At 35.7% G+C, this 14289-nt stretch overlaps 1 protein-coding gene across 2 annotated transcripts in view; it reads right to left on the reverse strand.

Moving 5' to 3' along the window:
- Window positions 1–12461, reverse strand: part of VPS13D (vacuolar protein sorting 13 homolog D (S. cerevisiae)) — a 103775-nt gene extending 91314 nt beyond the window's left edge. For both annotated transcript variants that reach the window (XM_009702077.1, XM_009702076.1), the window contains exons 1-16: window positions 12365–12461; window positions 11352–11429; window positions 10923–11113; window positions 10533–10613; window positions 9794–9910; window positions 9465–9569; window positions 8957–9127; window positions 7883–7983; window positions 7088–7256; window positions 5593–5685; window positions 4666–4876; window positions 3897–4076; window positions 3330–3460; window positions 2482–2554; window positions 1788–1958; window positions 457–587 (exon numbers count right to left, since the gene is read on the reverse strand). In XM_009702077.1, the coding sequence (XP_009700379.1) occupies window positions 457–587; window positions 1788–1958; window positions 2482–2554; window positions 3330–3460; window positions 3897–4076; window positions 4666–4876; window positions 5593–5685; window positions 7088–7256; window positions 7883–7983; window positions 8957–9127; window positions 9465–9569; window positions 9794–9910; window positions 10533–10613; window positions 10923–11113; window positions 11352–11429; window positions 12365–12461 (2100 nt within the window). The remainder of the gene's footprint in view (window positions 1–456; window positions 588–1787; window positions 1959–2481; window positions 2555–3329; window positions 3461–3896; window positions 4077–4665; window positions 4877–5592; window positions 5686–7087; window positions 7257–7882; window positions 7984–8956; window positions 9128–9464; window positions 9570–9793; window positions 9911–10532; window positions 10614–10922; window positions 11114–11351; window positions 11430–12364) is intronic.
- Between the last annotated feature and the right edge of the window lie 1828 nt (window positions 12462–14289).

The following is a 14289-nucleotide window of genomic DNA, read 5'->3' on the forward strand; positions in this document are numbered from 1 at the left end:
TTGCATCCATATAGCTAACTCGAAAGCTAGGGATTAATGGTACTGATATATACGCTAATATTACTTGAAAACTGAAGAATGGGCAAAAACCAAATAAATGTGGAAATTTTTTTAAATTTAGAAAATAATCTTTAAATAAGTTACACACAAATTTACTAAGTTTGACATAACAGAGCTCCAATGCACACTGGAGCCAGCAAATTGGCATGAAGTCATCTCAGTAATGAGGTCAAGAACAGAAAAATACCATGCTGTCATTAATCACAACAGGTCTGCACCACTAAAATGGATTGTTGACAGCAAAAGCAATACTACAACACCACACAAAAAACTCCCCACTATCTTAAAAAGAACACCACACAAACTAACAACAAAAAACCCTGACTCTTTAGAGCTTCAAGTGCTAAAACATATGGCAAAAAAGCGTACATAAACATTTTGGGGGTAAAAACTTACAATGAAGTCTCCTACTAGTAAACGATCAATAGTTTGCCTGATTTCAGCTTTTGTCTGCATTTTCAGCTTGTTGTACTGTCTTCTGGCAGCTTCAGCCACTCTTGCCTCTAACTCAGACTGATATCCGAAACCTGCACAAGAAAGACAGAACTGACTAGGTATAACTTTGTTCATCTGTTATTGAGTCAGAGAAACAAAAAAGAAATAGAAAACAAGAAAAGATCTGTTTTAAATTTGCGCAGTAAAATATAGAACAGGAAAAGACAGCAGTTGAAAGCCATTGGCTGTACCTATACACCAGGCTGCATCACAGAAAAAAGGAAGCGTGTAAGCACAGAACAAACAATCCCACTAAAAAAACATTTCCCAAACCTTTTCCTGGTCTTTATTTGACAGACCTTCAACCTCAGTTACTCAATTTGAGGGAGACAGAAACTGTGATCGGTATGGCAACAGAGGCAATTCTGACTAAATGCTAAGAAGTTTGTGGAATGCATAGGCAGTCTTTTTTTTGTTTGGTTGGTTGGTTTTAAAACTTTACCTCTAACATTTACGGAATATTCTCATCTTGTGAGAAAAGGTAAGCACCACCCACACCTTTATGCTAGATAACTTAAATCTTTCGGTATTTGCCAAAATCAACAGAAAAAGAATTGGTACTTTAAGAACATTTTAATGTTTCTTATTCTCACTTCTCATCTCCTCAGAAACTGAACTTTACCAACTAAAACTGCAAAGGCAGTTGCTTTATAATGTTACAGGCTCAGGTATTAGACTCCTAAATCCTGCTGCCCTGAGAAGCTTAGGGAACCAGTATGTCCAACATCTGAAAAATAAGGTACCCCAAAACCAGCTGTAACAAAGGTCAAACTTAATTCAACCACCAGAAGAGATACAACAGGAATTAGAACACAATTTCTCCTGTATTGCTACTATAGAAAATACCCTGCTTTTAACCATACTCTCAAAAAATCCTGTTGTTCTCCATCAATTTCCAGGAGAGATTACAGAAGCAGGCCTCCTTATTTACGCATTTTAATTTAGGCAGCATGAACATCCACCCTGTGGTAGAGCAGCAACTTGCAATTTTAAAGTAGAAATTTCAGGAGTCTGACCAAGCAAAACCCCTGATTCAATTAAACAGAGAAACAACAACAAAAAAACCACATCCAGAGAAGACTCAGAGTATTGCTTAATTTGAAGTGGAGATTCTTTGATTAGTCCTTTATATTTGTAAGAATGAAAATATATAAAAATCAAAGATAAGAAAAAATACACCACCACCAAAAAATAAACCCCAGCCCCACCAAAAAAACATATTAAAGGTTAACCTGAGGTATGAACCCTTCTCTTGTAGAAGAAGTCAGCTACTTTCTTAATGGCTTGTGGATTGTAAATAATATTTAGAGGTCTGGTACTGACTTCCAGGCGCCTCTCAAAATTACTGTGGATTGGATTTCTTTCATAAAGCATCTCAAACACTGGGGCGTCAGGATCTGCAACTGAATAAAAAAATTAGTTACAAAAAACAATTATATAAAAAAGAAAAAAAAAAAAAAAGATGGACAAAGGCAAAAAACAAACCCCAAAGAATTTAATAACTAATTTTTAATTGGTACTGTTAGGAAAGTACTACCTGTCTGAAAATTCTTCACTAACAGATAAGCAAGTAATATGATGAACTTGACAATCAACTGCTTTCAATTTATTTGTATATAAAAAACATTTTCAGAACTGAGGTCCTAATGTTGAACTCCTAACAATTTTTCATCTTTTTTTAAACCAAGACAAAGAGCAAGTGCAACCCCCAGTTTTGTTTTGAAATACATTTTTTCCTTACTCACTTTCTTTAAAGCCAAACTGCAAACAGCCCTGTGTCTGAACAAAGCTTCTATGATTTTATCTTTACTATCTGCAATAAGTATTTGCATGAATTCAAACAATAGGCACTCAGTTTTGAAATTTCTGGTTTGTAGGGATAATCTCATATGCTTGTTATCATCAAACATAAAATGAAATCTTTACCAGTGTTCTGATTAGTAATTTCTGAGGACAAACTTTGGAGTCCAAAGGAAGACATGCAGCCAACCTCTTTTTGCTGAAAAGAATTTAAAAGAAAAAGATTGTTTAGATAAAATTAACCAAGCCACCCACTATAAGCATAGAAGTCCTTTCTGTATTAGTCTTATGGTCACTTTATAAGTGAATTATATGTATAGTCTGAGATTATTGTATGCATTTTTTTCCCTGATGTAGTCAAACAAGAGAAGGAAGTATGACTAAGAACTTAACGCTACCTACTCATGTGGCAGACAGACTGTTAAGTCCGAAGTACAAATTTCAGTCAGTTACAAAGTTACAAACTACAAAGTACAAAATACATGGGAAATTCTCATGTAATTAGATTCAAATTTTTTTTGTTCAGAAGAGATATATGAAACCTTTCCAGCAATTCATTAGGAAGAAAAAAAAAGTCTGTATTTCTGCTTTTAGTGTAACAGTATACAGGTAAAATAAAACCTTACTTGGACCAAAGAGCTTTATGAAAAAGAACAATCACTGATTAAGCAGCAATGCTCATTGTTCCAAAAACCGAGTCTTGTTCAACAACTTAATTTCTTTGCAACATATATAACTGTAACATTAAAGTTACAAGCATACAGAGCAAACAATGAAGAGTTCTACAAATGATCTTTGGAAAGGGAGGGGAAAAGTAAGTTCAACAAGTGGAAATTTTTCTTCCAAGACTTTTGTGTTCTTTCTGGGATAAGACACAAACCAAGAAAAACACATGTTGAGTTTTGGAATATAACTATTTTCAAACACACTGATGCATCCTACATAGTAACTTAAAGAGGATTTTTTTCACCTACAGGATTTGGGAAAACAAGAACAGGAAATATGGTCCCTTCTGTTGCCAAATCTCTCACAAAAAGACCACCAAGCTGAACTTTGAGAAGGGAAGAATTTCTGCGAGGAAGGGATTCTGCTAAGATCTTTACACCTGGAATATAAATACATAAGATGCTTTTATTTCTTTTAGTACACAGCATAGGTTTTATGTAAATTTTACAGACAACAAATATCGTCCAACCTACAAGCCTTTTGGAAGTGCTTATATATTTTTTTTTCCTACTAGAAAAATAAACATGGAAATTTGGAATACACTAGGATGATTGTGAAGCATGTATTTCTGTAGTCTTCCTTTCACACATAACAATGTCTAAAATTAGATTTCTGTGTTGAAATCACTCACACATCTGAAGAAAGAAACGTATTTTCACTTGACACATCGATTTCCGCAAACTGTTTTCATATTTTCATTTTGAACTCTGTTTCAATACAGTAATTTAAAGAATTAAAAACAAAAATCAAAGGAAGGTCTGAAGGCAGACAAAGCTCTGATCTTTTTTGAGAAAGAACCCAAATTGACTTAATACCTGAAAACTCCAGCTGCATAAAAGCAGTCTCCTCAGCATGCATCACTTTCTTCTCCTTATGCAACAAAGTGAAAGAGCCACCCTGCAACTGTAGATTCAATTTAGCAAAAACATGATCTCTCTTTGTAAAGGTATTCATGCTAGAAGCATCTGCAGCAGGATCAAAAAATTCATCTGCTCCTAATCAAAAAAAACAAAACACAAGCCACAAAACAATGGATTAAATAAGTCAAGTTTCCGCAAGGCTAGTGAAGAACAAAAAAGTTTCTCTGAATTTGAATATAAAGATTTCCCCAGCTCTAGGGAACAAAAATAGAAACAAAAAATAAAGCAGATATACCTTCTTCCTCGACAAAACTGAGTATTCCATAGAACTCTTCTATTTCAATTAAGGTAATGTAAACCTAAATCTATGAAGACCCCAACAACCCAGTACAGTTAATGCCATACCCAGTCACAGCACGCTACATGACTCCCACCCATCTGAACAGAAAAAGTCCCAAAGCTCTCTACCATAAATATCTACAATAGCGGAAGCAAATGTATTCCATATATCGTTTTACAAATAAACAAGTACATCAGTTACTAAGATTTTTTTAACAGGTTATTAAGCTTTAGACAGGCTCTGCTGCCTAGGTACATTAGTTGACACATGTAATCTTTTAACAGTACAGAACCAAAGAGTTGTTTCTGTTCACCCTTACCAGGTATCGAACTATGGTAGTGTTAACAGCCCTAAAAAGAAACAGAAAACCCTGTATTTCCATACCTAGTATATCTTCTGGATTCCACTGTTCCTTTGGGTCTGGCAGCAGCCCTTCAAAAGATTCACCTTCGTATGTTTGCTGAGCATATCCATACCAACCTCCCCAACCAGGAAACCAAGACTGAAGATACTGCAGCATTCCAGTGCTACTGCCATGTGCAGAGTCTGCTGTAGGGGAATCTCCAGGGGAATCAGGCAATGGCTCTTTAACACTCTATGTTTGAACATTGAAGACATACACTTTACTGCTGATAAGTGAAAGAGTATCACAACAAAAATACAATTCCATCTACTATTTACTCAGCACTCTTCAGTATACCAGCAGCAGTATTTTCAATCAATACTTAGCCTACTAGGAGAGCAGAAGCAAAGAAATAACAAACATATCATCAGTTAACTGCTCCATATTCATATACAAAGCCATATGGCAATATTTAAATCCCAGTCTAGAAACACTAAACCAAGTGAGAAGCCATTTGACACCATAAAACACAGCTCTAAATTTTTGCAACTGTATTTGAAAGAGACACGATATTGTACTGTTACAGAGATTAGTCCATATTTTATGAAGTGTGCTCAGAAAGCCATTTACACGAAGCTCACTTCTGCCATACATTCATTCTGGGAAAATACTCATTATAGGTCCTTATTTCCACTCTCTGATTTTAAGACGAAGAGTACTTGGCCGAGGAATTCTGGCAATGATACTACTGAAGATCATCATATGACTAGAAAAAAGACTTCACCGTGCTAGTGACACAACAGTAAGAACTGCAGGAACCTAGCATTGTTTGCAGTTTTAGCATTAATGCCATGCTTCTAGATCAAAGCAAATACATGGTAACACTCTCCAGCAGAACAGAACACAGTATCTCAGAATAATTCACTTAGAGATTCCCAATATTACTCCTTATGCAGAATGTTCCTCACCTCAGCTAGGTCATGAAATTTATCATGAACTATCTCATACAGTATCTTCAACTCTTCATAAGTTTGCTCATCCTCAATACGATGCATTTCTGCCTGAAAAGACAAAAAAGGTAAAGTAACTGCACTAAAAGGATACAGCATCTTTTTCACAAAAATGTCAAACATCTCTGCACTGAGTAAGTTAGAAATTCATAGAATCTCTACGGCATTAATGATAGTCTCCAAGTGCCTAAGTACATGAAAATAAACAGAAGTCATGTGGGCAACCATAACACTGACATTCCTCCATATTACAAATAAAACATTATTTGCATTGCAAAATATGTTATTTTAACATTTTTCATGTTAAAAATTCCTTGCCCAACTATATCCTCCTATTATGCATCAGAAGCTAGGCTTGCAGTACAAAATTTAAGCCATGGAAAATAACCTGATTTACCAGAATGCTTAGCTTAGCCAGGAGCAAAAAAAGCTTCTGTCTTGAGTAAAGAAGGTAGAGGAAATGAACTGCATAAATTAGGACGTTGTAGTATTCATATTCAGTTACTTAGACACCTTGTCTTCTCTATACTGATTTAGAAGTTGTTTGTGGAAGCTTATGATTCACTCAAGTCTAAAAAATGTATCATGGAACGAGAAAGCCAAAGACATTTTTCTAGTCCAATGGCATTGCCTTTTTACATTTCACAGCTCTGCTGAAGACAATACCAGCTATATGAAAGTAAAAGCCTCCTGCTTTGTCAGGTACTGTAACATTTCCAGTACATTGACCTACTCCTTCATTTCATGTCTAAATAACACAAGTAAGGATTACATACCACTTAAAGTGTCAATAGAATCACACCTGTAATTAAGATAGGTGAGGTACATGGTGCCCTGAACTGTTTTAACAAAAAAGTCCCAATACACCTAAAGACGAAAAGTAGCTAATTATCGTTCACAGGGTTTTTTTTCTTTCTGAAGAAGGACACACGTCCATTATCAGGGGCACTTTCCCTCTAAATTCTTCATCCTAAAACCAACTGTGGAAAAAGAAAACCAAAAAAACCCAACAAAGCACCCTCACCAAACACACTGTCAACTAGCCACAATTTTTTCCACATTATCTACCCAACCATATGGGTGACCTGACACACTTCTGATTATTTAAATACTTTTTGAGTCTATAGAGAACCCGACATAAGAAAGCATGTCACAGACTGACATTCTATGAGAGTTAACGCTATTTTTGGTGAAAACCAGTTACAGCTCAAAAAAATCCTTTCTGCATAGCAAAACAAAACCACAAGAACCCTGCCACAAACACATCTCCCACCAGCCCAGGTTTCAAGCATTAAAAACTCAGTTGTGGTCAAAAGACAGTCTGTTCAGTGAAAACGGCCTGCAACAAAACTAAAGATGTTTCTAAACTGGAACAGATTTTAAATTTGCTTAGATTAAACAAATCAAATACAAGATGACTAATCAGCACTGTAGAAAACTCAAATTTAAATACCTGCTCTGCAGTAGACAGTGGTTCCCCCTTCAACTTGCTATAATACATGTCAGTGTAAGATACTGCATCTTGGGCCCGATGCAATGCGAACTCCCAGGTAGAACGTCGTCTCTGCTCCCTGATCTCCGAAAGATTAGCATTCAAAGCAAAGATCCACCATTCTCGGCAGCTGAAATATTTTTAAACTACTGTATTACCAGTATTTAAAAAAAAAAAATCCACATGCATGTCAAACTGGTGAAAGGGCCAGGAGAGGTTCAGTGAAAAAACAGAGGGCAATTGGTCCAAAAAAGCATCAGTATTAGAGACAGCATATATGGGCTAGTTCTACAAATTGTGTAGAACAGTGCTCTGCAAAGTCCCCACCACTTTAGTGAGATTTAGTATAGCTGCTATATATCAGGCATAGACCAACAAAATGCTGGGTTACATAGACCTCTGGTCTGAACTGATACCACCTTTCTTATCTATCAATAAAAGAAACTTAGTAAGAGCTCTTTCAACAAAGAAAATTTCAGAACAACACACTGTGCGCATGGGGGTAGAACATCCAACTTAATTTCAGTTCTTGGAAGCTGTGAAAGAAGGATTTAAAGCCTCAGGTAAGAATAACTTTATTTTAAGTTTGAATTATAGCTGAATATTTAAAACTGATTTATGAGACAGGGGAACAAAACTTGAAAAATGAAACTCTAATATATGATTATTATCTACCTTTTTAGAAGTGTCTTCATTCTAGTCTCACTAGTATCGTTTTTAATATATTAACTACACCACAGATGTAGATATACTTACTTCTCTGTTACTGTAACCTTCGGTCTCCACTTCCTGAATTTAAGCTGTCGTTCCCTTCTAGCCAATTCCTTTAAAAATCCCATGATCTGCTGATACTGCATCTTTTAGTAAAACAATACACAGATCAATTAGGTAATATTGGAGTGCTTTCCAAAGCAAAGGGGAGGAAAAAACAAACAAAAAACCAACCACAGGCTTAGTTTATCTGCATCAATGGCCTGCATATGGCTTCAGAATTAAGATGAATGTTAATCATAATTCATAATTTCGTTCTCTAGCGTCACATATCTTCTCCCAGGAGCTAGTAGTTAACGTGCGACATTCAACTTAAAAACTTCTTTATTTACAAATACACAGAATGAAATCTCCTTCCATGTCAGATTATCAACCTAACATCAGCCACTACTGTACAGTCTATAGACTAAAGAAATCCACATGCATCCCTCCTATTACTACAATAAAAAAAACAAGAATGTAATTTTTTTGCAATAATCAGTCACAGTAAAATGATTAAGTAATTTGGAATGCTTGGTTTTAAAACAACTTCTTTAGTACACCCCTTTCAGTTGCCTCTAAAACTAAATCTTTAAGAAAGTATTCATTTTATGCTATAATAATTGGTATTTAAGCTGTTACAAACACTACCATAGTTTTATGACCCCTACAGGTATTTCACTGTTTCAATCAGCAACTGTTTTCTTAGAGACAGATAATGCAAGATGGCATTTTACCAGCAAATCTTCAGAAGCACTGACATACCAACAACAGTTGCAGCACATGGGAAGGAAGAAGATACACTCTATGTCAAACTACCAATTTGAATCTGTAGACACTACGGTAACCAAACATAAAGGAATATCTTCTTCAATCAGTCATTTTGTTAGAAACTGACCATAAAGCACCGTGCAATACAGCATACAGATACACAAGCAATCTTGAAGACTAATTAGTTTGGACACTCAATGCAGCCTAACACAGTTAATAGCACAGAGTTCATGATGGCCTCATTTACCCTGCTTCTCAACAGTCTCTGTTTCAGATATTGAGAGTTAAATGAAGATGGCTGGTATTTACCTGTGAAAGCTTCAAGGGTATAGTCTCAAGCTGAATGTCACACTCAAGCCGTGGAGTGTGGCGTGATCTCAAAGGTTCCTTAGAACAATTTCTCTTAAGAAGAGCAGAAGTGCATAGAGGTTCCATGATGTAATTATGATCGTGACTTTCCATACTTTTATCCATTGCTTCCTGTAGGTTACAAATTTATTCTAAGAAATGACTGTACAATACTTATTAGGATGCATTGGTTTCATATACTAGAATACACTTTATTAGCATGCCAGTCCATTAAAAAAATCTCTCTGACATGTTCCCTCTTCAAAGGTAAAACAAGGTACAGCACATACATCACAGCACAGACTCTGTGGGTTTCACATGTGTTCTACCATTATAGCATGGAACCATAAACTTCTGTTGCTTTTAAAAGCACCAGATCCAACAAACTCGAAGCCAATTAGGTCTGTAATATAGAAAGGAGACTAACAACAACAATCTCTCTTTCATATGCAAAATCTCTCTCCTGTACCTGTAGCTCACCAGGAGGCAGGTCACCCAATAAAGTGCAGTTGGTATCCCAATAAACACTGAAGTCCGCAACATCCAACTGTTTTTTCCGCATCAGCTTCTCTACCTGAAGTAGAAAAAGTGGAAAAAAATCAAGATCACACACCACATCCCATGTAGTTTTTAGTTCTATATACTCAATAAACAATATGAAATGCCCAGGATCAATTTCTTACAGTAACCAGAAGATGATTAAAATACCATATTTTTTACTAAATATTTACTAGCACACATAAAACACAGCATCACATCTTAGCTGCCATGAGTTCTTGTACAGAAAGTTATACTTACTGGTTCAAATACCGCATTTTGCATTGATACATTTTTGATGCATATGCCAAACGCAAATGGCTGCAAAGGATTTGTGACACCATCTTCAAACCTCAAACAGACATCCTGAATTTTTAACTAGACAGAAAAAAAACATTACTAGAGACAACTACTTACATCATTAGAGTGGACAACAGTACTATTCATTAATACTCAAGCAATTTAATACTTAATTTCTGCAATTCTCCAACAACTTTCTGATAGTTATTTAGACCTCATAGAAATCCTATTCCTCACTTCTGTTTTTGTACTCTCTGGTTTTATCTTCTCCTCAAACACCACTAGTCCCTGCCCTTCTCTCCAAAAACAACTAGCCACTTTCATACACAGCGTACCTTATTTTGCTATCCTACTGCTATTCTCCATTTTAAAAGCAAACGTGTAATTGCCAAGCAAAGGCTCAAATTTGGTTTATATACTAGAATCATCAGAATGGGATAGAATTACAAATAACGATACAAGGTGACCCAAACAAATTTTTTAAAAAAAAAGCAGGATAGAGTTTTTTCCTTTCCAGAAGTCCCCATCAGGACTAGTTTAAGACTGAAGTTATGAAGGTTCAATCTGAAAACGGACTGTTCTCTGCCAAACATCCACCTTTGATTTACATATTTCTTCTCCAAGGACTACAGAATGTGAAGAACAGTGGGCACAGGTACTTCTTAACAAGTGGGAAAAGCTCTACAATGCAAAGGCTTACTTCAATGTTTTCTACAATTCTTGTGACTACAGATGCAGTAACTGAGTACCAGTAAGATTCCCCTTTCTGCTGCCGTTCTTTCTAAAAGAGAAAATAGGGATAAGCATTAACCACCACTGTAACAAGTGGTCAGGAAACAATGTATCTTGTTACAATGAAACTATCGTGAACACGGAGAAGGAAAAACAAAAAGATTTCAGTATCTCCAACATATGTGGGACACACAACATGACGGGGTGGGGTGGGGCAGAAATTGCACTCTATGTTAGCATGTATGAATCAAATTCTAACTTAGTTTCCTACGCATTTGTTCTCCAACTTGCTAGGAGACTTAAATGCAATCCATCTACCACAGCAACTTCTTCGCCATGAAAGACAAGCATGACTCACTTTCCATTTCTCTTCAAGTGCTAGAAGGAGGGCTTTCTTGTGTTCTCTTTCTTGCAACTTCTCCCTTTCCTCATCAAAATCTTCTTTTTGTTCTGGAGCACCAATTAAGTGCAGTTTTGAGACAGATATCACCCATGGATCCACATGTGGACGATAAAAAGGTATCTGTAGTGTTATTTTGCCAATGAAACCTAGACACACAAAACACAGATGCTATCAGATTCCTGTGTAAACATACTTTATCACCCTTGGAAAACCTGAAAGAAAAAGTGGTATAAGAAAAAAACAATCTAAAATAGAACGGGACAACCTGAAAACTAGGCTACCTCATTTGTTCAAGCTTCTGACTCACAGGTAAAGGTTCTTCTAAAATATGCAATACTTCCTGTTTATAAATATTTGTCATGCACACACAAGCAAAATACAAACCTGCCTTTACTTCAAATGGTAATTCCAGTTCCTTCAAGGCATCTTTCTTTAGTGGCAAGTTTTCCAATTCAACAGCACCTATACAAAGCAGAAAAAAAGACAAGTCTGCTCAACAAAATTATGTTAAAGAATGCCAACTTGAACATTATAAGCCTAAAATGACTAGCATTGTGCTTTAAAGGGAAAAAAAAAATAATCAAACAGGATTTCATGAGAACAGCCAAACTACTACTTCAAGTTGTGTTACAACTGCAATGGTTATTTAATATACTTATTAATTTTCCAGTACCATGTGCTCAAACTATTTGATGAGGTCATCTAGAAGCAATCTTCTGCAAGGTTTTAGATCTGAACTTTATTGTAATCAAGGAGAAAGCTTATCCTCATTGTCTTTTCAAAAAAATACTTAAAGTATTTTCCCAGTATTACAAAAAAGCATGCACAGAAAAGCTTTGAAGTGTTATAAAGCATTCTCTCCAGAAATAGCAAATAACAGTAGCAAAAGGTAAATTAGAAAGCACTCATTTGAGGACTCTGTAACAGCACAAGACTCGTGAACATAACAAGACATAAACCAGAGTCTTAATTACAGGGGAGTAACTAGTAGCACCAAAACGTAAGAGGTAAAGATTACAGAATACTTCCTGCCACTGTCCCTCAGGACTGTCCCTGTCCCTCAGTAACAGGAAAGTTACTGAACAGTATTAAGAAAAATGGCACTCAAATATTACATAAATTAAACATGCTGATAAGATATGCTAAGCATACTTTTGAAAGTTTCATATAAATTGGTTTAAGAATGTTGATAAAAAGCAACAAAGACAGGAACACAAGAGAATTTACTACTCATTGTAAAGTGCTAGCACAAAACTGTATTAAAAGGGTTTACACAAATGTTAAACGTAACATTAAAGTGATTGTTTCTATTCCACCTTCCAGTTACTACAAAAATGTAACACTTTTTTTTTAAATCACAGTATGAAGACACTACAGAAAATACCACAAAGCCTCACCCTTTAGAAGAGCAACTGAAAGCTGGTCTGTGTTCAAGTTATTGACATATTTGCCCAAATAGGTGTTGAGGACCCAGGCTACCAATCCTTCCAACATGACTGTCCTACAAGAGGGCAACTAACGTTTTAGTGTCATTTTCTGGATTTCTGTTCCATAATTAACGGTCTCACTCTGAAAGAAAAAACATGAAGAAAAAGACTGTCTGAAAAGCTGATATACTGCTATCACTGTAATTCTTACTGTAGCCAATCTAAAAAGCAGTAGAAACACTAAGTTTGATTTCTACCTTAAAAAAATGCTTTATGCTATACGCCCTTTAAGTCTCAAATCGGAGTTTTATATAGAGCTTTGACGATTACAGACCACTCCCATTTGCAAATTAAGTTCATCCTTCCATCCTTTTTCTAATCAAAACACCACATTTTGTTGCAATAATCAACAAGGCCAATCTACAATCCTCTTCCAGAGAAGGGAAGACTAAAACTCCACGTTGATCTGAAGCAGTTTTGCACTGGCCTCCTCGACTTCTGCTGCCAGTATTTTCTTCAAGTTGCCAGCATTCTGGTTTTGGAAGCCTGGTTGAATGTAACAGCCCAGAGCCTTCAACTGTATTTTTGTAGAATTACTACATGACATCTGTGAAACAACTCACCCCACCCAAACCTCTTTTTTGGGAAAAGTGTATGTGGGAAGTAATCAGAGTCAAGTCCCATAAACAGCTCATCAACAGTTACTCTAACAGGGTTTTCAAAGCGATAGCATAGATTACTGCATCAAGGAAGGGAAAAAAGCTACATTAGAGAAGCATCACTGGTCATACATGTAAACATTTCCCTTCATACTCTTCTCCAACCATTTCTGTTTCAACTTACGTGGTAAATGGACCATCAAAACCCCTAAGTCCCTGTTCACATTTTTAACCAGTAAATTGCAAAAAGTTACTATTAGCTTCTGCAAGGTCAGGATCAAGCATGTTATTACAGTAAGGAAAAAAGCATGCAGGCCATATCTTATAGTTAGAATACAGTAAATGTATCAGTTCTGTGTTTAGAAAAGTCTGCCAACTTCACACACCTCCCTGAAACAGTGTAGTTAAGATTGAGTTCTACAGAGCAGAAAAGCAAAATACGTCACTTATTTACATATCATGATAGAAGAAAACGGCCACTTCAAGAGTTACATTTTAAATTTTATATTAAGATACAGGGTTTTCTCATAATGCAGTTTGCTTGATTTTAGGCACCTTTTAAAGGCTTTATTTCTTTAAAAGGCACCATTTAAGCTTTTATTTCTTTAAAAAAAAGCCAGTGAAAATATTTAACTGATATAGTTAAAGAAAATAACCAGAATTAAGCAAATAATGAAAGGCTTTTTCTAAAGGCTGAAAAGTGAAACTATGCTGTCATGCAAAATGAAACACAAACATCATAAATAACACAGAGAAGTTGCATTGCAGTAAGGCATATCTTCACATTAAATGCATTTAACGTTTTTTACCTTTGTAAAATTTCTCAATAGTATTATTCCACATAGTAAAAACCGAGCATTCGTACACATAGGCCACCATCTTGTATTCTAGATTTTTATTCTAATGAAATCAACAAGAGAGCTGAAGTTCAAACAAAAGCAAATAAAGTAATCCTTGTCATATTATGCTTAAAAAAATAGGTAAATAAAAAAGAAATCTAGAAGTGTTAGGAGCCAAACCAGAGGACAGACCTTGAAGAAACATTCAGAAGCACAAAACAGGTTAGCATCCCAGTGACTGAAAACCTCCAGCGCATGAACAATTCCATGCCTGAAATCACCATAAGAACTGTAAATAAAGGCAATCACCTCCTTAACCTAAACTTGTGGAACATAAGTAACTACTTAGGCATCTTTCAAACGTTTTACGGCTTTTACATTTGTAACTTTCTAGTCC

Source organism: Cariama cristata, unplaced genomic scaffold (assembly GCF_000690535.1).
Source record: "Cariama cristata isolate BGI_N322 unplaced genomic scaffold, ASM69053v1 scaffold15116, whole genome shotgun sequence".
Lineage (NCBI taxonomy): Eukaryota > Metazoa > Chordata > Aves > Cariamiformes > Cariamidae > Cariama > Cariama cristata.